This window comes from Oncorhynchus masou, chromosome 28, assembly GCF_036934945.1.
Source record: "Oncorhynchus masou masou isolate Uvic2021 chromosome 28, UVic_Omas_1.1, whole genome shotgun sequence".
Classification (NCBI taxonomy): Eukaryota; Metazoa; Chordata; class Actinopteri; order Salmoniformes; family Salmonidae; genus Oncorhynchus; species Oncorhynchus masou.
This window is the reverse complement of record NC_088239.1, coordinates 27,298,218-27,324,243: the sequence shown is the minus strand read 5'-3', so window position 1 is coordinate 27,324,243 and position 26,026 is coordinate 27,298,218. Positions and strand designations below refer to the sequence as shown.

Genomic DNA, 26,026 nt, shown 5'->3' with positions numbered 1-26,026 from the left:
GACTGTGAGTATGTCAATGGCGCCTTAATAAAAGAAGACAATAGTTGTCATACTGAATCAGTTTATAGATTTACTGTCAGATACCTGGATATGATAGCTTTGGAACAGGGTAGAACGAGGCAACTTGCAGAAAACAAATAGCCACTGTAAATTGCCCATTTCTTTTTGCGTTTAGAACATTTTATAGATTATTAATTTCAATTGTGTAATGTGTTATAAATTAGGAGTATTCACTTATAATTGTAAAATAATTATTGTCATAATATTATGTTAGAACTTACTCTATTCTGAAGGCCAGGCTATATGTTTGACACCGAACAGGGTGCAATTATTATTATTATTATTTTTTACCACCATTTGTATCCTTGTTATTACCATTTACTCTTATTCTTTTTATTATTCTTAACATTACTTCATTATCATTCTCTTCCAGTGTCCAGAGACTTGAATTTCGGTTGAGCTGAGCGTGGTCGACCAAGGCAGAAGTCCCTTGCTCAGGGGGACAACAGCATTAAGGCCATTAGCTATTAGCATGGATATCTGATGAGTGCTGAGGGCTCTGTGCTGACCACCTCTTTCATGGACACTGAGGGTAGGGACGGAGGAGTGGGAGGGACGGAGGGGTGGGAGGGACGGAGGGGTGAAAGCCAAGTGCTTTTCCCTGTTCCTGCACTGAGGCCATGGGGACTAAGGCAACCCCACTCCCCCCTACTCACCCCACTCCACCCCTAAGCCCCCACACCAAACACACCCAATCCCACTTCGGCTAAAGAGCTGCACCCAGAGCCCTTTTTTAATCATGTAATTAACAGCCCTGGATGAAGGAGGAAGAGGCCGATGCTGAGCCTATCCTCCAGCAGACTTAGAGGCCAGTGGAACTGAAGATTAGAGCTGTGCTCTCATTCCCACCACTTGTTTAGAGTCTGTCAGGAAGAGAAATGCCAGCATTACCAACACTCCTTATATGATGAAAAGAGGAAAAGGGAAAGAAATGGAATGATGGACAGATCGGGACCCTGCCTTGATCTAAATGTCCATTGATTATTATTCTATTTCTCATCATAACTGGTGGGGGAAAGATTCTCCTTTCTCTTCATTTTTCCCACATTCCAACAAAAGGCACTACCTTCATTTTTATTCTATTTTAAATGTTGTCTTGCGAACTCTCATGCCCCGGTGAAAATTACATTGTGAAATTTCAGCACCGCCCGCGTTCCCTGCTGCTGTCCCTCTGAGCTTTCAAACAGCCGACAGACTGTGAAGAATAAATAATAAAAAACTATTGATTATTTTGATGACTGCAAGATTCAATTAGGTATTAATTTTGCCCTCCAGTGGACCTATCAAGCGACTCAAAGGATAGGAGATGCGAGGTGGGGGTGGGCCCAAATGGATGCAGAGAGAGCGTAAGACCAGCCTCAGACCAAGGGGAAAATGTGTTTACCTCGCCAGGCAGAGAGGTGCATTTATGCTCAGAGTTCCATATTTAAGTGCCCCACCAATGAAGCCCTGATGACAAGCGACATTGTTACCAGGGATATGAGTATTGACCAGCCGGCTCGCCTTTGGATGACAGCTACTATTTCCATTGATGAACATTTTCATAGATTATCATGTCATATCAAAGCCCCCCCCCCGATTCCTCTGATGAGCGCATTATAAGAGCCCCTCTGGGCAGGAAAACATCGACCATGGGGGTGGTGGTGTACTGGCGCAGGGGCAAGGTTGACCCCCCTTCCCCTCTTGCCATACATGCTGGTCACCTGTCCCCATCTCCAACCCATTTAGACTGAATGTTCTTGTCCATAAATAAGGCAGCGTGAGTGGGACAGAGTTTTACCTCTCTGTGTTGCTGCGGTTCTTTGTGTGTCTCAGAGCAGGAGGGAGGGGGAACAGTCTGAGGTGACACGAGGGAGAGGAGACACAGGAGAGGCAGAGAGAGAGAGGAGGAGAGAGAGAGAGAGAGAGAGAGAGAGGGAGGAGAGAAAGTAGAGTTGACATCTCCAGTGCTTGTCTTGGAAGCAACCTCAGGCTTGAACCCACAGTGGCTATTCAGATGCAACAAGGTGGAGGAGGCTGTTTCTGTTTTGTAGCAAGCATCATGCACTAGCTGGTCTCTGCTCTGTGGTGGCGAGCATGTTTTAATTGGTTTCTGTCAGATTTTTTGGACATTCAGAAGATAATCTTTTACGCTTTTTTTGTCATTTAGTGGAGCTTCATTTAGGTATGTATGCTTTTTGATGGTTTATTTATTTTGTGCACTTTTAGATAGTTGCACATCAGTAATTAGCCAGGTTACTTCATTACACTATACATTACTTTGTTAATAATTCATTGACAGTCATTCTAATTCCCTCCAGTTTATGGTGGTTCGTGTTTTGTAAAAATGTGAGACATTGGAATTTCAAAACGTAATTTGGGGAGGACCTATGATATGCCGTGATCTATTCCTGCTCTTGATTGGAAGAGGCCTTAATCGTTCGCTGGTTGCCTCTGACTAATGCATAAGAATAAGGACACCTTTGACTTCTTGCTCTTACTGAAAGTATCGTGCAGGCTTTACCTTTGAGAAATGAATAAACTGTCTACATAGATGTTTTTTTTTTGTAATAGCAGATACATCTTTAGCAATTTAATTTCTAGGTACAATATGCGTGTACAGGATGAGTATAATGGTGAAATTGTGACACGTCTGTTCTGTTGATATTATCGAGCCTGGAGAGGTGTGGAGAACCTTTAAGGCTGGAAGGTATAATGGCTTAGCCATACGAACCTTGCCGCTCTTCACTGGGCAGGCTGCAGCCAGCAATATCAGCGGGAGCAGCACCAGTCTCAGATACAAGAGCGAGCGCTAGAGAGCGAGAGGGAAGGGAAAGGCGGGAGAGAGAGAGTGATGAGTGAGCGATAGAGGGGAGACACCGGGATTGAGAGAATGGGAGAGTGAAGGGGGGTAGACTGAGAGAACAAGCCGGCGTAGAGTAGTGTGCTGCGAGGCAAATCTAACCACGTTGTTCTGTTGTTTTCCCTACCTGGGCTCCCCAGCTCCCTCCACGATCCGATGATTACAGGGCAGCTGAGCAAGCCGCTGCTCTCCCTGCGCAGCGAGATGAGCGTGGCGGAACTCCGGGCCGAGGACAAAGCGGCCACCCCAGATAGCGAGCTCAACGACGAGTCCCTGCTCCTGTCCTCCGAGGCCAGGGACAGTGAGGACATTCCCAACAAGCTCTATGGTGAGTCCATGGACAGGACAGCTCTCGGTCTCTCCTCTCCCTTCAGGGACTGGTTGTGGCACGAGAGGCCAAGGAAAGGCTGTCTAAGACCAGGTGCTGCTGGAGCAGGTGCTAGAAGACTGTGATAGAAAGTTGAGGTGCAGGGATTCGGGGAAGAGGTCGATGCAATAGGGTTGGTTGCCTGAGTTGTAGTATTGTAGAAGACAAGTTATTTAAGTGAGTTTTCAAGTGATGTGGTGTTTTACATGTTCATTATGTCGTCATGACTTTTTTTCACTGGAAATATAAGTATATATATATATATATATGTATATATATAAACGGTTTGGTATTTTGTTATGAGTCTTGTGCTCATTGATTAATTGATTTATCTTTAGAAGTTTATCTTGAGAAGTTTAGGTGTGGTAACATTTTCAAATAGAATGTTGTGAGAGTCCCCATCAGGTGATTATTCAAATATCACACTTGGAGTTGCAATGTGCCTTTAGGCATAGGCATACACATTTAGGAATTCGTGTTTGTATAGTTTACATAGATTAGATTGGTAGGACAGACAAAAATATTTGTGACAAGAGACCCTTCCTTTCATAACTTTGAAAATAAGCATCTATGGCTGCGTTTACACAGGCAGCCCAATTCATTCATTTTCCCACTAATTGGTCTTTTGACCAATCACATCAGATATTTTTACATCAGATCTTTCTCAGAGCTGATCTGACAGGTCAAAAGACCAATTAGTGAGGAAATAAATCAGAATTGGGCTGCCTGTGTAAACGCAGCCTATGTCTTGGAACGTGGCGTTTTATATTTTGTTGCTTGTGTGAAAGTGAAAAGTGTGAATGTTGTGACAAAATATGCACAATTAGAGAGAATGTTAGACTATTGTATCAGGGGCATAAAAAATGCCTATGAATTGAGCAAGTGGTGAGGATCTCTGGCTTTGGTTTTGGTTTGTGAAATGTGCTCGTGCTTGATTGTCTCTGCAGTGGTGGATGATCACAATGTATTCTTATGTAAGCAACTAACAATTGTTGTTGTTGTAGTCCAATGTCAAATAACGGTATGAAGATGAATTGATATTTATTAAAAGTATATACAGTAAACACATTTAAATCACTTAATATATCATTAGCAATTTAGACAATGAAATGATGGTCAAATTAATAATTGTTGGAAAATGGCCTATTTTTCTTATAGGGAATTACATTTAAATACTACAATTAGAATATTAAGAGATACTAATTAGTAAGAAATGGATGTCATTTTAACAGATAGAACATATGTATGTATCCATCTCTCTTATTCATTTCATGTTCAGGTTCAATTACAGTTGTGACCAAGTTAATTAATATGCTTTTAGTTAAACTAATTTACTTATCCAGGCAGTCTAATTTAATCCCAGGTCATAACAATGAATCAATAGGTCTAATATAAATTATAATGAAACTATAAAGGTCATAACACTATGTCTAATATTGACTGCTGTAACATGTAGATTCAGCCAAAAAAGTAAAGCTTATACACAACCTCAATTATTTCAACTTGTTTGTTTGGATTTTCCTCAGATCTTCTTTGATGGAAGAATTGGCATTCAGTTTTTAGTCAATGCGGTCCCAAAAATACTTCAAACACATTCAGTCACTCACTAATCCTTACTTACACCAAATGATCACTAATGGGTAATACGGATCTAAGATATGCAGTTCTGCTTTTCAAAAAGGCACCACATAGGCCTCCTTTTTCTTCTTCTTCTACCAACTCTCTCAGGTGTTGCAATTAGAATGTTTTAATTAAACGAGCTAATAGAACCGTGGAGAGGCTAAAGTTGACCTTTTTTGTTCTACTGTGCTGCAGGTGTGGGTGATGGGAGGGGCTATGATGTGGTCTATTTAAGACCACATTTTACTCTGTGCTTTCATCAAGGCTATTTCATGGTACAGTACTTTTAGACTTAGTACACATCTGAACATGCTTTTAAGGTTATGAGTCAGTACTCAGCCGTTAAGGATGTAATACGTCTATTTCTGAAAATGCCCATGGACATCAGTGTAAAAGATTATTGACTAAAATTCCATGAACCCCCTTCAAATTACAGTAAATGGCGGCGTGTGCAGAGAGGCTTTTAGTGGTCTGAAGAGATATGAGAACTTGTGGAATTACAAGATAATGGATTTAATATGTTTTCATAAAAGAAAACAAATTGAATTGTGTCTTACAGATAATATTGATACAAACTACTACAGTACTACTTATACGTGATTATATTGGTAGGAAAGTACATACTCATATTAACGTACTACATTATAAACATAATAATGATAGTATTATAGTAATACAAAAAAAGACACATTGTTCTGTAACATAAACATCCTATGAAAAAGTAGTACCAAAAGAACAAATACCAAGTTATGTACACACGGACTCTGACGAGAAGAATGCAGTCATCATATGGCATAATTGTAGATGATTCTATTTGGCCTTACAGTAATGTATGTGTAAGGTTTGATGTGGGTTTATAGGTGGCAACAGAGCGTAGGCTACCTCGAGCTCAGATTATACCAGAAAAACAGAAAAATGTTGATGTATTATACTCACCATACATACATACAAAATATATTAAAAACCATTTGGATTCTGCATTTGGCCTGCACTTAGCTACAATACCTTAACTCCTTTTCTATTGAAACACTGTGAGCACAACAATACATACAATTTTTACATCTCATTTACTTTTACGTGTCATGATGTATTTTTTATTTGGCAATTTTGTGACTTTCTCCCAAATATATGTGTTAGTTAAGGGAAGGGGGTGCGCTTCCTGAGAGAAAACATTGAGCACGTGTGTTACAACCCACTACACAGATGTACTGCACTCAGTGCTAAGACTTGGAGGCATTACGATAATGCAAAAAAAAAAGAGATGCTATCTTTTCTCATTTATGTGTGCTGCCTGCTGCCAAAAACACAAATATATCACGTTAATAACAAGTTGAGTTTCTAATAATCACTGTATAATCAGGGCTAATCTCCTTTTGGATGATTTCTAATGATCAAGTGCAGGAAATCACTTACACTCGTTAGTACAGATAACATCTGGAGTGACCCATTGCTGGTGACGTCCTCCAACACCATTGGTGCCCAAGAGGAGCAATGCTCTAACAGTCTACCTGTAACACCAATCATAAACAAGGCTGTGTTACATTGGACATAAAAAGACGAGAGAGGCGTTGGTTATTGCTAAATGAATAATACATCAGACGGCAGCTGTCCCATTATGATAAAGCATACAGTAGCCAGGTACTGTATGGTGTGTGTTCTGTGTGTCTGTACAGGTTGTGTGTTTTGGGACTAGACACGTGAGTGGTGCAAAGGGGACGACAGTGTGTAGCCTGGCAGTGTTGTGTTCTGTTGTTGCCACAAAGCACCACTTGGCTGAACTTCTGAGAAGTATTTTGGGGGAAGGTTCTCCAAACAGCCTCACGTCCTGATCAGTGTACGGCTCCAGCTGTCATTCAGATGAATTTTTTAGGATATCCCAGGGCAAGGCTCTCCAAAACAGAGACTAGGGTAACAGGTAGCTCATTCATCTCAACACTGTTGCAATTCTCTGTAATAAGCATCAAGCCTTCTTTCACTTCACCTTCATACTCCTGATAACAGCTGAAGCCCATTAGTCTATGTTTGTTTGTTCTCTCTCTATCTTCCACCCTTTATTTCGGTATCTCTCTCTCTCTCACACACACACACACACACACATTCAATTATAGACCATTTCTGCTGAACAGACTGCAATGATAAAAAAATATTTTCTAAATGAGAAATGACATCCTTCATATTGCAATGCACTTTTCTTAAACGGCAGTTGTTATTGTTATAATACTGTATTTACCATAAATTACAACATGATAACAGAGTTATGTAAATGTTATAAATACAGTGGTGTGTTTTGGTAGAGGATGTCTTGATATGTGACTGGCCAGAGTTGGTGTCTCTTGTGGGGCTGATGCAGGAAGGCATGACTCTGCCCGTAGGCTGTGCCTGAGGTGTGCCCTCAGAACCACTGCTCCTCCCGGGAGACTTGGCACAGCGTAGCGGCAGTCAGGACATGTGGTTGCCAGGCTACCCAGCCTCCTTGCTCCGGCCAAACACTACAGTCAGGAGATGAGAGAGAGAGAGGGAGAGAGAGAGAGGGAGAGGGAGAGAGGTAGCTCAACTCCTCTCACAAAGCAGCACTGCTCCCCTAACTGAAGGACACAGGGCAAAGTGGATGACAGGAGGATGGTTGCTGCTCACAAACAAGAAAAAGTGTAATGTTAAGCCACGGTTGTACTGTATCGTGCAGGTTTTATTAAGGAGATTGATTATACTTTCAATTACTTCATCAGAAAAAAATATAATGAAGTCTCCAAGTTGTGGTTTAAATGTTTGATCATGTATGTGGATGCCCAATGCTCCAGCGTTTCCCTCTCCAATGTATTGTTGTGTACTTTTATGTGTCCATGTAAAAAAAAATGTGGGATGTTGAGAGAAATCCTGACTCTTAAGATTGTGTTACATTTTTGACCCCAGTTTATTAGCCAAGCTAATGTGTCTCAGCACTATACTCAGGATTCCATTATGTACTGAATCATAGTAAGTTCAGCTCCGTGAACAAACCCCTTCTGGATAATGGTCATTAAGCTACTAATATGAGTCATTTCAGATACTTTTGATTTGGTTAAGAAGTCCCAAGCCAACAACTTAACATATTAGACAAAATCCACAATATTATTTGCTGTTGATGGACTTCCAAACGTTTTGTGACGCAACACTTCACAATGTTCGTTGATGATTTAACCCCAGAACAGCATAATTTATAATTACTTTGGTGGGTGGGGTCAATGTAGCCTACATGTGACGATTGCCCCCTGTCACCTAAGCTAAAGACAGGCCTTATGAATAACCAGACAGTGATTAAGTCAACCATTTACTGAGAAAAGCACATGTATTAATTGCAATCATGTGTGGATAGGCGATGTCCATTTGATTGTTGATCACCTGTACAGTGGGTTATGGAGATTGGTTTCAGTGTGCAAAACCTTTCGTGGTGCTTTGCCCAACATTTCCCTTTCTATGCAGGCGTGGAGCGATCAGATGGTACAACTAAAATGTGATCACGTTTAACTATTAAAACGTTAAGGTTGAGCTGAAATCATTTTTGAACAACATCCTCGTTTATTGAAGAGGTCCATTTCCCGGTTGTAGTTGCGACGGTCAAATGTGGCGATTGAAGAGGGCGTAGAGTATTGAGAGTTACGGGGAATGCGGAAGTAGCATTTTCCTGTGGGGACCTTCGAGTATGTGTATAATCTGAAGATATTTCCATTGTAATTCATGCTACTGAACGTTAATTGATCATGATGTGAAATGTAATGTTCCCGTTGGTCAGATGCATGATGGATAGTGGTTAAGAACGTTGGGCCAGTAACCCGAAAGGTCGCTGGTTCAAGTCCCAGAGCCGGCAAGGTGGAGAAATCTGCCGTTCTGCCCTTGAGCAAAGCAGTCAACCCCCAACAACAACTGCTCCCCGGTGTCGATTACGTGGGTGTCGATTAAGGCAGTCCCCCCACACATCTCTGATTCAGACGGGTTGGGTTAAATGTGGAAGACACATTTTAGTTGGATGCATTCAGTTGCGCAACTGACAAGGTATCCCCCTTTCCCCTTATTTAAACTAATTTCTTTGTTTGTCTGACAGACAGGAACAGGTCAAAGGTCGTCATGCTGCCGGGTTAACAAGTGTATTTGAAGCCAGAGTTTTTCTTTTTAAGAGCTCTATATAATTAGGTTTTGTTTGACCCTTTGGTTCATCATCCTGTTTCTTTGATTTTGTAGATATTGTACAGTTCGCCAGCTCTTTATCTCCACTTGGACATAAAAAATCTCCCATGCAAGAAAAATCAGTTCTGCATTGTTGCGTCCTCATTGTTAAAATCATACCGCTGGGTCAACCTCACTGTACACAATGATAGAGGCGTTTGTCAAAACCTGCACAATATGGTTTTACACCATGCTCTTGAAAATATCCATGCATGTCCTTGGAGACTGTATGGCTGAGAGCGCCTATATTCTCCTAGGTGGCTATGAGCTATAGTGGGTTGAGAGGCAGCAGAGGGAAAAAAGCAGAAAGAGTATGAGAATGACATTCAGTGACTCTTTCTGACGGCGTCAACACAGTGAGCGAGTTCAGGTTCAGCCAGGTTATTTTGTGATGAACTGTTTTGTATAGAGTAGAGTGCTGCTTTTGGCTTTAATAGAATTTTTGACAGTTAAGTGGATAAGTACAAATTTCTGATTGCTGCTGCTGCAAAAAAAAAAGTTGATTGAAGTGAAGGTGTGCACGTTCTGGGTGTTCTCGGGTTCGGTTGAGTGCTCAGGAAGCACTGATAGACAATGTCATTGGGAGTAATGTTTGTCTACCACACACCCAGCCATGCTCCCTTCACTGGTGAAATGGTTTCACACGTTTTTTTTAAAAGCTCATTTCTCACAGCTGTGCAAATAGCCTTCCACTCCAGCTAGCAGAAGCCATGAGGCACCACAACATCCTGATGACATGTATTTATTGCCTAGGAAAAATGGACATTAGGTTGCGAAAGCTGTGGTTAGGAAGCCACGCTATTTTCCCCCCGTGGGGGCGAGATGGCGTGGCTGTGTACAGTTTCTGTCTTCCCCTCTCAAGCAAATCTCCCCCTTTCAAACACCAGCAGACAAGATAATAAGGCACTCGGAGCACAATTCGGGTATTATATTCCGCAACCAAAGGCTCATCTCTTGTCAGTTTGCATTTACTCTCCCAAGGATGTGACGCTTCTATCATCATGCTGTCAAATAGAGCCTGGCTGGAACGACAGGGCCACTCATTTCATACACTTACTGTTTACATGAAATGGCCTGCACTTATACCGATTCTGCCAAAATGGAGGAACATTTTCAGAAAGGTCACCTACAGACTAAAAAGAGGAGAGAAAAAGGAATCTTCTATTGATGTATGCGATTGGAGGTCATTCCAAGAAAAGGTCTAGACAGACTACTGTATAATACCCTACATCTCTTAATTTGTTGTATTTCGTAAGAGCAGTTACTCATTCATCTTAATAAGAAAATATATTTGTGTTCTTTTGCACTCTGGCAGCTACTGTGCAGTACCTCACTGAATTAATTTAAATGATTTGGATTACCGAAGTGGTAGTTGATACGCCTGTGTAAAAATATGGTTATCACCAGGAAGGAACTTTTTTATTTTATTAGGATCAGCATGTATTGCATTTCATACCTTCACTCACTTATCTCCCACATCCTCATCCCCTTGTCTCCTTCAACCTGCCTTTCACTCTTCTGCATAAACACAAAGACACACACTGCTGCAGGCAGCCCCCCGCACCTATTATTTTTGTGTAATCAGCTTAGTGAGCAGGGCGAGTGACTGGGGGGGGGGGGGGGGGGTTGGCTGCTTGCTAATGCAAAGAGGCCTGTAATGTTCTGCTGTGCTGGGGTTAAGTAATGAAGTGGTAGAGACACAGTGTGTGAATGGGACCAGCTCAGTAAAGTTAAAGAGACTAGGATAAAGGAGAGGAAGAAAGGGAGTAGGACTCTCTCTCTCTCTCTCTCTCTCTCTCTCTCTCTCTCTCTCTCTCTCTCTCTCTCTCTCTCTCTCTCTTTCTCTCCAGGAGTTTGATCTCATTAGGAGGATTTCAGCTGCATGCCTATAAAGCAGGTGTAATACATTCTCTAATGCGCCCGGAGTTCCCGTGGGCTATCTTCGCTATCTCTACCATCACAGGTCAGATAGCATTGAGGAACAAGGAGGAAATAAGGAAGATGGAGATGGACATAGAGAGAAGGTCATCTGTTTTACACATAAAAATCCCAGTCATGTAGATTGCATTCATAGTGACACTGAACACTTCAAAGTGACTGACATTATGATCTGTTGACTATATTGTGCAGATATAGTAGAAATGAATTGTTAACCTTTGCGTTGCTGTACAAAGGAATATTGTAAAGAAAATTACATTGAGGGCACTTTGCCAGTGGCAAAGGAAATGTAATGAATACTATAATACACTTTATTCTGTTCTCACCACACTCTGGGGGAAATAATACTTTTCAAAGAAATATGTATTGCATAGTCTAGTTTCCATAAACAATATCAAAAAGCTCTTCATGTTGGACTAACAAAGAAACGTCACAGCTCCTTGGCGTTGACACGGTCGTTGATGTTTGGAAATAATTGAAGCAGGGAATGGAAATTTCAATGTTGTCTTTGACTTGTGTGGTGTGAACCAGAGATCCATCCAAGCCCATGTGTCCTTCACAACCCTTTATTATTTATAGCGCTCGTTCTTTGAGCAATGACCAGTACTAATGCATAACCTTCTGTCCTTCTGGCTGATTCGCTTCCTTTGAAACCAAAGATTGAGGGAAGAGAAAAGGGTGTGTGGAGGAGGCGGAGGTGCAGGGGAGGGGGTGTGGGGAGGGGGTATAGGGCAGTCGAGATCCAGGCTATCGAGAAGTTATTATGCCCCCCCCCTTCATATCTGAGGATGTGAAATAACATTGTGATGCTTCTTTTCTTGGGAAATGGAGTTACGGGCTTCAAAGCAATAGTCGATCCCGTACGTTTCCCTCCCTCCACAGCGTGACGGCACTATGAGAATGTTGTGTACTGTGGAAATTCTGTTCGAGAGAATGGAGGGTCGGTTCTGCCCCCCCTTCACCATGTTTGTTGTTATGCCCATAGAATCTATATAGTTAAAACATTGCAGAACTTTGCATTTTCACCGTGTCACCCCCTGACTAATAGTGAGTTGTATAAATCCTTATTTGGAGGTTAGCCCCCTGCTTCACATTGTGGGGGATTGAGGTGAGATAGACTCCTATGCAGACTGGAGCACTTTCTGTGATTCTGGGATGATAGATGCTGCACAGTAGCAGTGTAATCCATTATTATGATACCGTTATGAGAGTGGGCGTGTGGAGGCAGAGTATTGGGGGGGAACAGAAGCTCTGTGGGACAGGGGGCAGAAAGTGGGACAGCATTAGTGTAGGATAGCCTTAGGGCCCGAGGCTGATGTGTCAAGCGTGATATGTGGGTGTCTGGTCGCCCCCCGCACCGGCCCCTGTCCCCTTCCCCATCCCCGGCCCAGTCTCCACTCACAGACGCCACCGGCTGCCTCTTAATTGTTCTGCCACTTCTCTCGTTTGGCCAGATGCAACGCAGGTTGACAGGCGGCCGCTCTTTGGACGCGGTGAGTTCACCGCACATTCTACATTTTCTGCCTACAGTAATGTAAGGGTTGTGAGCAGTTCACATAGATATCACTGTTTCTTTATTTGATACACTATATATACAAAAGTATGTGGACACCCATTCAAATTAGTGGATTCGGCTATTTCAGCCACACCCGTTGCTGACAGGGGTATAAAATAGAGCACACTGCCACGCAATCTCCATAGACAAACATTGGCCGTAGAATGGCCTTGCTGAAGAGCTCAGTGACTTTCAACGTGGCACCGTCATAGGGTACCACATTTCCAACAAGTCAGTTCATCACATTTCTGCCCTGCTAGAGCTGCCCCGGCAACTGTAAGTGCTTTTATTTTGAAGTGGAAACATCTAGGAGCAACAACGGCTCTGCTGCGGAGTGGTAGACCACACAAGCTCACAGAACGGGACCGCCGAGTACTGAAGCATGTAGCGCGAAAAAAATAATCTACCCTCGGTTGCAACACTCACTACCGAGTTGCAAACTGGCTCTGGAAGTAATGTCAGCACAATAACTGTTTGTCGGGAGCTTCATGAAATGGGTTTCCACAGCCGAGCAGCTGAGCATCTAAGATCAACATGCGCAATGCCAAGCGTCAGCTGGAGTAGTGTAAAGCTCACCACCATTGGACTCTGGAGCAGTGGAAACACGTTCTCTGGAGTGATGAATCACTGCCTGTAGAACCCTACCTGCCCCAATGCATAGTGCCAACTGTAAAGTTTGGTGGAGGAGGAATAATGGTCTGGGACTGTTTGGGCTAGGCCCCTTAGTTCCAGTGAAGGGAAATCTTAACGCTACAGCATACAATGACATTCTAGACCATTCTGTGCTTCCAACTTTGTGGCAACAGTTTGAGGAAGGCCCTTTCCTATTTCAACATGACAATGCCCCCGTGCACAAAACGAGGTCCATACAGAAGTGGTTTGTCGAGATCGGTGTGGAAGAGAGCCCTGACCTCAACCCCTTCGAGCCAGGCCTAATCGCCCAACATCAGTGCCCAACTCCTTAAAGCTCTTGTGGCTGAATGGAAGCAAGTTCCTGCAGCAATGTTCCAACATCTCATAGAAAGCCTTCCCAGAAGAGTGGAGGCTGTTATACCAGCAAAGGGGGAGACCAACTCAATATTAATGCCCATGATTTTGGAATGAGATGTTTGACGAGCAGGTGTCCACTAGGGCTGTGGCGGTCACAAAACTTTGTCAGACGGTGATTTTTTAGCAAATAACTGTCGGTCTCACGGTAATTGCCTGTTAATTAACATAAACACATTTATCATCTCCTGGCTTCCACACATAGTCTACAAGCCACTGACGCAGACCTTTGGAACATCTACATTTTAAAAAGTCTAATAAATCCATGTAATATATTATACATCTTCACCATAAATCCAATATTTATTTTAGACAGGTCTAAAGAAGCATGATATGAAAAAAATGTAGTGTGTTTCAGAAGAACAGAGTAGCAAACTCTAAGTTGTCCTTATGTTAGGTCCTGATCTGGCTATTCCAAATGGCTGTGGGCTACACTAGTTCATTTAGCAGACAAGATTTGCTTAGAATTCCGTGGCATTATTTTATAGTATGAAGAATACAATTTAACAAAGCTGAATAAAATAGAAAGGAGATTTTTTCCAAACTGTTTGAAGGAATGTGGCTATTGTGTTCAGCGGTTACCAAATAAATATTTATTCTGTACTTAATTTAGAGTTATTAATGTAACTGTGCTTAATTTAGAGTTATTAATGTAACTGTAGTTCTTCTACAAATGTCGGACAACATGATGCGACTCTTTCACGTGATCAGCTCTTTCTCACAGGCTACAAGTGAAGGCAGACACATCGGGGATGCTGCTGCAAGAGACTTTATCCAATTCCGACGTGCATATTGAAGATATTGAAAGAACTGTCCACGTTTACTTTTCATCTGCTAACAGGATGATTAGGCCTAACGAACAGCAAAAGCACTAGCCTATGTGATTCTACTATCCCCCATAGTACAAAAGTCGACCTATTCTGTGTAAGAAATAAATATTCCAAACATAGTCTGGGACAGTAGTGGGATGCGATAGATCCCAAATTAATACAACCACTAGCATCCATCAAAAAATGTTAAGCAATGTGACTGATGCAACAGAGCAGAACGTTTAGCTTAAAATGTTGCTAAACTATGTAGCTATATCTTCACGTTATAAGCGCAGAAATGTTCCATTAGCGGAAAAAAACACTATTGTGAATGCAATTATGCATGTAATGCTTTTATTATAAAGGTGCATTTTTATGGTGAAAATGATCTAAACTTGAAACTCGCTCTGCTTATATATGCAAGTTATGCTCTACAGCCCACATTAATGGGCTTAATTTTAGGAATTTATTTGGCCACTTTAGTTGTGATACAAACCTTATCAAAACATATAGACCTATCGGCTAGGCTACATGAGGTGTGCCACTATGATTCAAAAAAGTCAACAACAACAAAAAGGCATTGTTTCTTATGCTGGGCATCATTCACAAGTGATAATATATAATTCACAAGTAATAGGCTAATATTATCACCCATCAGACTATTCTGATTTAATCTTGTCTTTACACATACTAAATAATATATGTGTGACATTTGTTGTGATTTAGAATGGACCATTATCATGCACCTGTATCGAAACAGAGGCAGCGAGAAATAATACATGTCATCTATGCACTTAAATAGCGAATGGAGGACACTTTTCTCGTGGTTCGTTTTCATGCCAGCCAGGTAGGCAATACTCCTGTTTTAAATATAAGCATATTATAAAATATTAGGAAAAATATTAGGAAAGTTGAGAAATAAATATAGTAGACCTAGTCTATAGAAAACTGAGGGGATCCTCCTCTTTATAGTAAAGGCCATCACTCTGTTTTCTCCCGCAATTGCATAGCCTATAGAATTTCTGCGCAACATGAGCTCATGGGCTCTCATGAAGTGTTTGATTAGATTTTTGATAACATTTGCATTGATGTCCGAGTGATTAGAGGGACAATAGAGTGCTGAGTACCAACCAGTTAGCAAGTTTGGTAGGCTAATAATGACCAGCAGCATCAGAGCTTGGAGAAGCCTAATCACATGTGACTAAATGGTCATGTGGAATCTGACTACCTTCATGACTCGTGACCACCGGTGTGGCGGTAATACGGTCACCGCAACAGCCCTAGTGTCCACATAGTTTTGGTCATGTCGAGTACTTTTGAAATGATTTGCATATAATGATGAATCACTTATTTGCTCATTTGAACATGAAGCCGCATTACTCCACAAATGACTTTGTTTGTGACAGGAAAACATGTTGGATAGAGATCCAGACAGAGAGCCATGGTTAAAGAGAAACCCTCTGGCGTGACGATGAAGGGGGCACCAGATCAGGCTGAATCCTATTTACCACAAATATAATTTAAGTAATTTCAGAAGAGGCTCCCATCAATAGAAAAGGAGGCACCTCAGCCTTCCCCAGCTCTCCTAACAGGCTTACAGCTCTCTCAGGCAGGCCCTGATTTCACCATCCATGCTGCACTGATGACCATAAAAGGATGAGGAATAATTTGAGATTGTTATTGGTCTCTTTCAACCCTGAGGTAATCAGGTTGACATCGCTTGGGGAATGAGGAGAATGGACCGCAACAGATGTACTCATGTGCAAAGTGTTCCGCTCCCCTGAGAGCTGCCTGCACAAATGCTCTCTCTCTCCAACTCTCCCCCTCTTCCTCCTCTCCACCCCTCCCCGTCTCTCTCACTCTTCATCACACCCTCTCCTTCTTGACCTTTGAGATGAGCAGTACCCCTTCCCTCCAATTGACCTCATCCTGTCCCACTTGTGCTCTCCAGTCTGCTTGGCTACTGGTCCACTTCAATGCAGAAGGAGAGGCAGGTAAGAGCAGGCCAAGCACTTCCCGTTGGAGGAAGACCCATGGCTATGTAAGAGAGGATAACTATGGGAGGATGCTACTTCCCTGTTATCAGTTGCATTTACATATACTGACGATGACCAATAACTACACTGAGCAGCAACAGGGGGGGTCTACACTTCAAAAACATAGATTTTACCCTGTAATCATTTCTTAATGGTAAGGCAGTCTTTAGTCAGTCTCTATACCCCCTCTATCCCATGTTTTCTGGTGGTCCTGTAATTACTGTCGCCAGAAATGGCTGAAGAACTGCTGAGGTGAAAAATCCAATCCATACTGCCATGTGCTTTGCTTTGCTTCCCGTGTAATACCTTGACTCCATAATTCCACTTATTGGTGGAATAATGAATGAATTTGATATTTTTGCCTGTAGGGTCTGGAGCTCCTTGCTGCTCCAGCAGAAATCAACCGTTAATATAAGGGGCCCAGAGAGACTGGCTCGGCCCCTGACCACCAAGCCCCTGCGCTGGGCCCTTAATTAAGGAAATGACAGCTCTCCAGGCTCTAGTGTACGATAATGCAGCTAATGGTATTACAGGCAGACACTCGACAGTCAATGTCTGGGGCGTTTCGACTCCAAAAACGCTATTGACGGATAACTAGCCAGCCTCTCCTCTGAGGGTCTCTAAACAGAGTATTACTTTCCTGCTCATCCTCAGGGAGCCATCTAATGAAGAGGACCCAGAGGTTATTGGCAGAACATTATCCTCTGGGTTATTGTTGAGGGCTTTGGTGTTCTGAAAGACAGAACAATGCTACAGACGTATTTGATCGCCCTTTTGCAGGACAACGTTCCTGCAACGCAGGAAATGTCAGACATGTAGGGTATGTGAGGTTTAAAAAGGCTTGGTGAAGTTTGGAACGTAGGCCAATGGTGCGTGTGTTAACCTAGTTTGAGAAAAGCTAAGGGATTGGTCGAACGATGGCTGAGTTATTGACAAATCCAAAATCTAATTGTATGTGTCCATTTTAACCACTGTAAATCCAGGGCACTATACAGTACTGTCACTTCTCTTAGTTTCAGATATAATGCAGTATGACTTACTGGGGAATAGGAAACTCTCTCTCTCCTCCTCTCCCTCTTTCGCTCCCGCGTGTAGTAAACTTGTGTTTGTGCCAATACCATAAAAGCTATGCCGTGTCAGGCATTTCAGAAGCATTAGTGGAATCAATGGCCAAACAATCCAACACAATTGGTCTGGTATTGATAGAATTAAACCTTGTGTATGATGTGACTTGTCATTTATTTCGCCCAGTATGATGCCCTGACCCCCATCATCAGTGAATCTCTATTGATTCCTGCAGCCTGGGCTTTCACTCTCATTTGTTTAGCACTCAACAATAAGGAACAAAAACACATATTTCCATGGCAAATAGAAACTGTATGATAAGAATGCACAAATGTGTTTTCTTTTGAATGTCGATATTGTGTTGATATTTAATAGTAGAAAAAAAGCGTGAATAATAAATATGGAGGGGGAATAAACCGTTTTGAGACACGTTTAGTCATTGTTGTTGTTAATATGTTAAATGCACGTTGTCATTGATTAGGATGACTCATGTACTGGAGGCAGCTCTGCAGGGTAGCCACTAGATGGCACAGCAACAAAGTCATAAAATTGGATTTTAAACCTAACCCTAACCTTAACCCTAACCTTAACCAAAGTGCTAACCTTAAGACCAAAGGCACAGTTTGTATAGCCAAGTTTGACTTTGCCGCTGGCCCATCTAGAAATCACTCAGCTCTGCCTCCAGGACAAGATTCCTCCCAATAAACGTCAACCTGCATATTACATCTCAATGAGAACAGCTACATAACGAAACAACATGCCATTAGCCCAGCGTTTTGAAAAGAGCCATTACTAAAAAAAAAGGGGTGTTGCGGAGTTTATGGGCTGGTTGATTTTGAAAAGCCTGAATCGTTTACCGCTGCGCCCTCTCCAATATTTGACAGCTTATAATGCATCGCCACTAAAATAGCTTTAAGTGTTAACGCTTCTTTTATGGACAAAAATTGATTCATAAATGCAGTGGGGTGAAAGCTAACTCGGACACAAAGCCTTCAATAACACCCATGTCATTCACATGGTTAATGGATGAAGCAGTTGTTGCATTAGAGTAGATGGCAAACTGATTGCTTTATGAAATGCGGACTAATTGTTTTGTGTGGTGTTGTGCCTGGGGCAGCACTCTGTATTGAGACGAGCCACGGATGACGTCAATTAAATGCAGCTCTTTGCACCCCATATACAAACCCTCTGCCCTGTTTGGGCATTGAACATGGCCCTCCAGTCGCCACTTAGGTGATCAATGCAAGATAATTTATTTAGTGTCAGATATTGGGGATATTTCCACACCATAAGCCACCGATCACTGATATCGGAATCATTATTGTTGTAGTGTAGAAGAGATGACTGTGGTTAGGATATATGGGAGATAGTTCGGGGTTGTTCAGTTGTGTTAAATCAGCACAAATAACAGAGTTGAGAAATTGTATTTTATAATAACAAGCATTAAGCTCTTAAGTTCAATGTGAGGTCTATGTGCTGCAATGCTGGGAAAAGTGTACCAAAGAGAGTTTACCAATTCAAAATTAAATGTGAACACATTGAACACGCTTTCTGGATTTTTGTGCACAAAATAGTGGAGGAATTACTTCAGTCTTAAGTATAAAATTGGTATTAACGTGTAAGTAGAAAATATGTATAAAACATTATTTCAGCAAACATTTTATCCTTCCAAGCGTCATTATAGCTGTTGTCAGTCCAGTGTTACTGACCAAAAGGGAATCCACTTGAAGAAACCTTCACAATATATAAACTGGTTAAAATAACAAAGAACCTAGTAATAAAAGATTATTGAAGATGGACTCCCAAGATATTTCCTCCTGTCAGCGTTTTAATTTTGTTAAAGAAATCACGACCAACACCTCAGGGAAAAGATGTGCATGTGCATTTATTTATTATCGATTCCTTTCCCAGTGCTAAACGTGTTTACGTCATAGATATTTGCAGGCAGGTCACGCTTTCTCTTAACATCCCGCTAAATTATTGCGAGATGACGCAATGAAAGGCATACAGCAGTTATTTAATCAGCCGTAGCCCTCTGCTCCTGCTTATCAAATGGAATATATTATTCACTACACAAACTATGTTCATTACTTATTGATGGTTTTGCCATGCTGTAAACTTTCATTCGCTCATCAATAATAGAGCAGAGTGATCCCTCTGATTAGGGGTGGATGCCATAGTCAAGCTGCTGTTTATTTCATCTCTGACATTGAGATGGAATGGATATATGCTAATGAGATGAACTGCTGCCAGTGTTCAATGTTCAATTCCACTGTCGTGTTTGTCGTTCTTTGATATGACATTTGATGATACGCATGCTTGTAGTTGTCGAAGTTGATTGGAAACCAGTGGGGTTATTGAGTAATGCCCTAATATATTCACAAATATGAATGAGATCCTCAATTGACTTGTGAATTCCGGTTGTCATTATATGAAGAAACTTGTCTTCAAAGACATTCGATCAAGTCAGAAGAAATGGTTGAATTGATGTCATATATCATATCAGTGAGAAACGCTAAACTAAGCTCATCATCATGCACTTATGATAACCTCCTTTGAATGTTTGCCCTGGTGTTAGGATGAGACTAGGTTTCTGCTGTCCAAATCCAAAGCCTGTCTTCAAAGTGGTATTTCATCTCTTCAATAATTAAAGGCATTGGGTTGGGCTATGTTTGACCCATAATGGGTAAAATTGGTAAGAGACTGCACTGTCTAATGTTAAGTGACTGCAGGGTTGACAAGCTTGGGTTTATGTGGACCAATATCAAAACGCTGGCCCAGTGAGCCAGAGGTAGAAACCAGCTCAAAATGCGGGCTTGTCCCCCAGGGCAATTAAATCAAGCATCAAATGCTTAAGGTTCATTTGATGGGTCATACAATTCACCAATTATTTGGAGTTTATGTAAAGATGAGATGATTTTGGATGGCAGAGTGGAGTTTCGGACGTAATGCGCAAATTTGTACCGTCCCAGTCCCACACAACCAAACAGCAACCACATCTTGACAGCAAAGCCTTAAGTAATACAAAGGTCAAACTTTGATGCAGTGATTGTTTTAGATATATTTTTCGACTTGTAACTTGCTCAAATTGAAAAGGGATACACAAGTGTATTCATGTTCTTTCGCTTTCTCTAGAACTCTCCCACTCGCTTTCCTACTTTCCTTGACTTCTTTTACCAACTTGAAATCAAGTTTTTGTGGAAACTGAGTTTTAATCTGTTGTACAATACATTGAAAGGGCTGTATAGTAGCCTGCCATTGATGTATGGCTGCATTTAGAGAAAATATCAATATGCCGAGACATCTGTATTGATGACTTCTTTTGACTTGTGATCAATGTTCTTGACTTTTGGCAAAGATGGACGTTATACAAGTTAGCCCATATGGTATAAAAGCAAATAGTTTTTCACTGAACTATCTGAAGGAATACACTTTTAATGAATAGTTTCATGGTTTATCGACAGTATAAAAGTTACAACAGCTAGGCAGAAGGGACCTATAAAAACTGTACTATAGTGGCAAGGGAATTTTCTATCAAAACACGTCACCACACATAATGACTGAGGTTTGAGATGCGCGTGAGCTGTTGAGAGATGCTGAGAGCGAGAGTCCATGTTTTAACAGTCCATGCCTGTGTCACAAATGGTGCCCTATGGGCCCTGGTCAAAAAGTAGTGCCCTACATAGGGAATAGGGTACCATTTGGGACACAAACCTGTGTCTCACCGCCCACCCACCCTGAGTGGTTTTTGTTTTCTCTCCGGCCGTCACATCACACAGCAGGCCAGGCTTATTATCATGTCCCTGTCGGATGTGCGCCTCCTGACTCCGCCGTGGCCTCGTACTGTAGGAAACAGGTCTAATTGTGTCTCATAGCCACAGGCTGTCTTCTGGTAGAAGGGGGGAGGGGAGTTAGATGGGTGATGATACTCAACAATGTAAATGTGGGAATAATGCAGGGCAGGGCCCCACAGTTTATGTGGCCCTCCATCTCTCATCCCTCAGCTGTAATCGAGGCCGTCGGGGTGCGGCTGCCTGGTAAGCATCATCCTCACGTCAATGAGACTCTCAACTGGCGGGTCGTTTATTCAGCGCTGATTGTGTACGGTGCCGCAGCGGTTATTGATATAGCACTTTAACACAAAATCCCCTCCCCGCCGTACTCGGGGCTGTGTGATCACAGCTGGCTATGTCTGCGCATGGATGTTTTTTTTGTGCCTGATTGTTTCAATGTTATAGTGGATTAACATCTCTCTCTCCCCCTCTTATCTTTCTCTACCACAGGAGCCCGTGATGGCTCTGTCCAGTCTGATGCCAGCAGCAGCCCGTCAGAACAGAGTCAGCTGGGACAGTGTCACCCAGCCTACCCGGTGGGTCCACAGGTGGGTGTCTCTCCATGTCTCCTATTGACCTGCACCCAGTGGTGGAAAATTGTCAAAGTGAAGATACTTTAATAGAAAATGACTCAAGTGAAACAGAAAGTCACCCAGTAGCCCAATACTCCTTGAGTAAAAGTCTAAAAGTATTTGGTTTTAAATATACTTCAGTATCAAAAGTAAATGTAATTGCTAAATTATACGTAAGTATCAAACGTTAAAGTACGAATAATCAATAATCATATTAAGGGGCACACTCCAACACTCAGACATAATTTACAAATAAAGCATTTGTGTTTAGTGAGTCTGCCAGATCAGAGGCAGTAGGGATGACCAGGGATGTTCTCTTGATAAGTGTGTAAATTGGACCATTTTCTGTCCTGCTCAGCATTCAAAAAGTAACGAGTACTTTTGGGTGTCAGGGAAAATGTATAGAGTAAAAAGTACATTATTGTCTTTAGGAACGTAGTGAAGTAAAAGTACAATTACCCCCAAAAACTACTCAAGTAGTATTTAAGTACTTTACACCACTGGCTGCACCTAAACACATAATCCCACCAGATACAGCAGAACATGAACGTGATCTCCAAATTATATCAAATCCTCCCCAAAGATAATCAGTTGAGATGTATTTATGGACATATACTATAAAGCAGTTTTTTGGTGATCACTTTGTCATCAGCATAGAATATATAGAGAGTTGTTTACATTTCCTCTGCCCCTCCCCTTCAAGGCCAACAAAACGCACTCCAAGCAGCCCTAATAAACAGCTCAGTAGGACAGCCAGCGTACGTGATTGGTTTTACTGGGTTGGTGGCTCTGCCCTGTTTAATCAACATTTATCTCATTAGTGCTGTCTCACTGTCACCTCCCTAAACACAGTAGTGTGAACAGCCAGACAGGCAACCAAGCAGGCACAGAGCTTCCCTCCCTCCCTTCCCTTAATGAGCCCACTCTCCCGGCACTCAGGGGTTTGCATCCCAAATGACACCCTATTCCCATTATAGTGCACTACTTTTGACCTGAGCTCCATGGGCCCTGGTTAAAAGTAGTGCTCTAGGGAATAAGGAATAGGGTGCCATTTGGGACACGGCACTCAGTGTTACTCAATTAAGGGATCCGCTACTGAATCAATCCTCATCAGGGTAAACAAAAGAGGATATGTGAGGGGAAGAGAGACTAACCCACTGAGTTCCCTGCTGAATTATCTCACTCAGCTCAGCAGAATGAGCAGCCGACAACCAAACGGATTAAAACCACACTGTTGACGAGAGATATGATAGCTGTTTAATACACGGATGCTAAACAAGGGTATTAGACCAAATAGAAATGCTTTAGTGCAACTGGTTGTGCCAGAGCCTACTGTATGAGCTACAAGAGATTGTTCCCCCAACAGTCTCAGTCTAATATATTAATGCTGTCAGTACAGTCTCAGTGAATCTAACACTTTTCAGAAACAAAGGCGCTGCGCATGCCATAACCAATTCTCCTGTTTCGGGATCAATATGTTTTGATAGATCCTCTCTCCAGAGCCGGATATTGTGCGAACAGCCATTATCCGAGGGTAGTTTACCCAACATGAATGTGCCTTCCTCCCCTCGACAAAAGTCGTCTATCTCTGTGATTACGGGCAATTTCTCAGCGCCTGCCTGGGCTGCAGATGGAAGGGCCTGCTGGCCCCTAATGGGCAGAGAGGCAGGGTACCTCATCTAGGTCTAAAGCCCCATCCAGCCCCACCCAGACCCCATTCAGAGCCCAACTCGACCCAGACACATGCAGAGAGGCAGGGTACCTCATCTAGGTCTAAAGCCCCACCCAGCCCCCATTCCAGACCCCATCCAGAGCCCAACTCGACCCAGAACACATGCAGAGAGGCAGAGTACCTTATCCAGGCCTGGATTCCCACCCAGACCCCATCCAGAGCCCAACTCGACCCAGAACACATGCAGAGAGGCAGAGTACCTTATCCAGGTCTGGATTCCCCCCAGACCCCATCCAGAGCCAAACTCGACCCAGAACACATGCAGAGAGGCAGAGTACCTTATCCAGGCCTGGATTCCCACCCAGACCCCATCCAGAGCCAAACTCGACCCAGAACACTTGCCTGCTCCCTTGGAACCCCACTCCTCCACACTCAGCTGTTAGCCATGCCAAAGCCAGTACCACACCATCCCCACTAGACCCGTGTTGGAAAGACAGGCAAGACAAACAAAGAATGGGAAATAATGCCGAACTATTCACACAGACACCCAAAGGAAGCAGAATGGGTTGTTTACTATAATGCTCTGGTATTTTAAAAGACAATATAGTTTTTATGATCTGGAATGTGGTGGCGGCCCGAGGCAAGTTTTTCAGATGTAATGTTCAGTTAAATTAGTACTCACACTTTGAATGTTTTACAGAAGCAAGTTAGGTAGACAATCAATTTCTAAACTGCCCCCCCCCCTCTTCTCTTCACAAAAGCCATGAGCCGCCCAGCAACAAACACAGCCCAAAGACAAATAGCAAGGGGTCTTATTTACTTGAAGTGCTCTGAAGCTGGCAGACACGTGCTTGTAATAATAAATCAGCAGTACATTTGATGTATGTAGAATTGTTTTTTAATCCCATTCCCTTCCATGTAGCTCTGTCTTCAGTGTCAGGCGAAAGGATCTCATTTAATTTGAAGTTGAAATGAATGTTCAAAGATGTCTATGATTATCTGCCACTACAATTCAACATGAAATTTACTTTAAAAAAAACCCAGATTAAACATATGTCACTTGCACTGACAAAATCCCCCCCTTTGTTATTGTCCTTTGATGGTTCGTCTTTGCTCACTCAAATGACTAATTCCTTATTTATAGCTAATGACAAACGTCATTTGGAATACGTTCAAAGTCAACCAGTGGCACTCCTTTGTGTTATGGTTTTCTATAGTACTTGAAAGCAAACTAAAATGGTTCTGAATGTTTTTTAAACCTAATGAGTATTGACTATTTAAGCAACAGGACATGAGGGAGTGTGGTATATGTCCAATATACCACGGCTAAAGGCTGTTCTCAGGCACGACGCAACGCGAAGTGCCTGGATACAGCCCTTAGCCGTGGTACAGTATATTGGCCATATACCACAAACGTCCGAGGAGCCTTATTGCTATTGACCAATATAATTAGAGCAGTGAAAATAAATGTTTTGTCATACCCCGGTATACGATCTGATATACTATGGCTGTCAGCCCATCAGCATTCAGAGCTCGAACCACCCGGTTTATAATAAAAAAAAAACAAGAATCATTGCTATTTAATCAGTTTTGTTTACAGGATACAGTTGCAAGCACTGAACCTCTCCCCATGTCATTGACTATTAAAAGCTTCGTCCCTGGTCACCTTTTGATCAAAGGTGTAGGTGAAACAAATGCATGAGGAAATTAGAAACATATGGAGGTTTTCTCTTGCCCTGTTTTCTGTTTAAATGCTAGTGTTTCACCTTCCAATCTCTCCCAGCCTCTTGGCGTTAAACCCGTGTAACGTCACATTCCTTAAACTGTGATTATGTCGGAACTGGTGCTTGCTTTCCTTAGCGCGCCGGGTTATCTTAGTGACACCGCTGTCACCCAGCAGCACCAAGCCTGGAAGTACGGTGGCATGTTGGCACCAGTCGGCCCCTCCGCTCCCTCCGCTCCCTCGCCACAGACGCCCCATTCAAAATAGAAGCAGATAGCTGCCTAGTACAGTTAAAGTTTTGTGGGCTCAGATCAGTGTAGAGGAGTCATGCAGAGCAGGAGCAGCACTGAGGTCACAGGGCAGGCAGGTATACTACAGGCATACAGGAGCTGAGACTTAAAGGGATGTTTTTTAGGCTGGGCTTGGACACAAAGACACCATGCATTCTTTCTGACTAGAGGCACATCCCAGCATGTAATTTAGGAATGTCGCTTTACGCCATGCAAAAGGCTTGTTTCCTCTGATGACTTTATGAGAAGTCCGCATCTGGCAGACTGAAGAAAATCTTCGATGATATCAAGTTAAATACATATCTGGATGTCACAGCTCTGTATTCCGATGGTTCTACAACCTTTCCACATCTTGTGTAAAGAACATGAATTAAACTCGGGGTCAAAGCACTCTGGC

General features: G+C 42.5%; 1 protein-coding gene across 1 annotated transcript in view; it reads left to right on the top strand.

The window, feature by feature from the left end:
• Window positions 1–3,058: 3,058 nt before the first annotated feature.
• Window positions 3,059–26,026, top strand: part of LOC135518556 (POU domain, class 6, transcription factor 2-like) — an 86,778-nt gene continuing 63,810 nt past the window's right edge. The window contains exons 1-2 of the mRNA XM_064943723.1: window positions 3,059–3,230; window positions 21,823–21,920. Of these exons, the coding sequence (XP_064799795.1) occupies window positions 3,059–3,230; window positions 21,823–21,920 (270 nt within the window). The remainder of the gene's footprint in view (window positions 3,231–21,822; window positions 21,921–26,026) is intronic.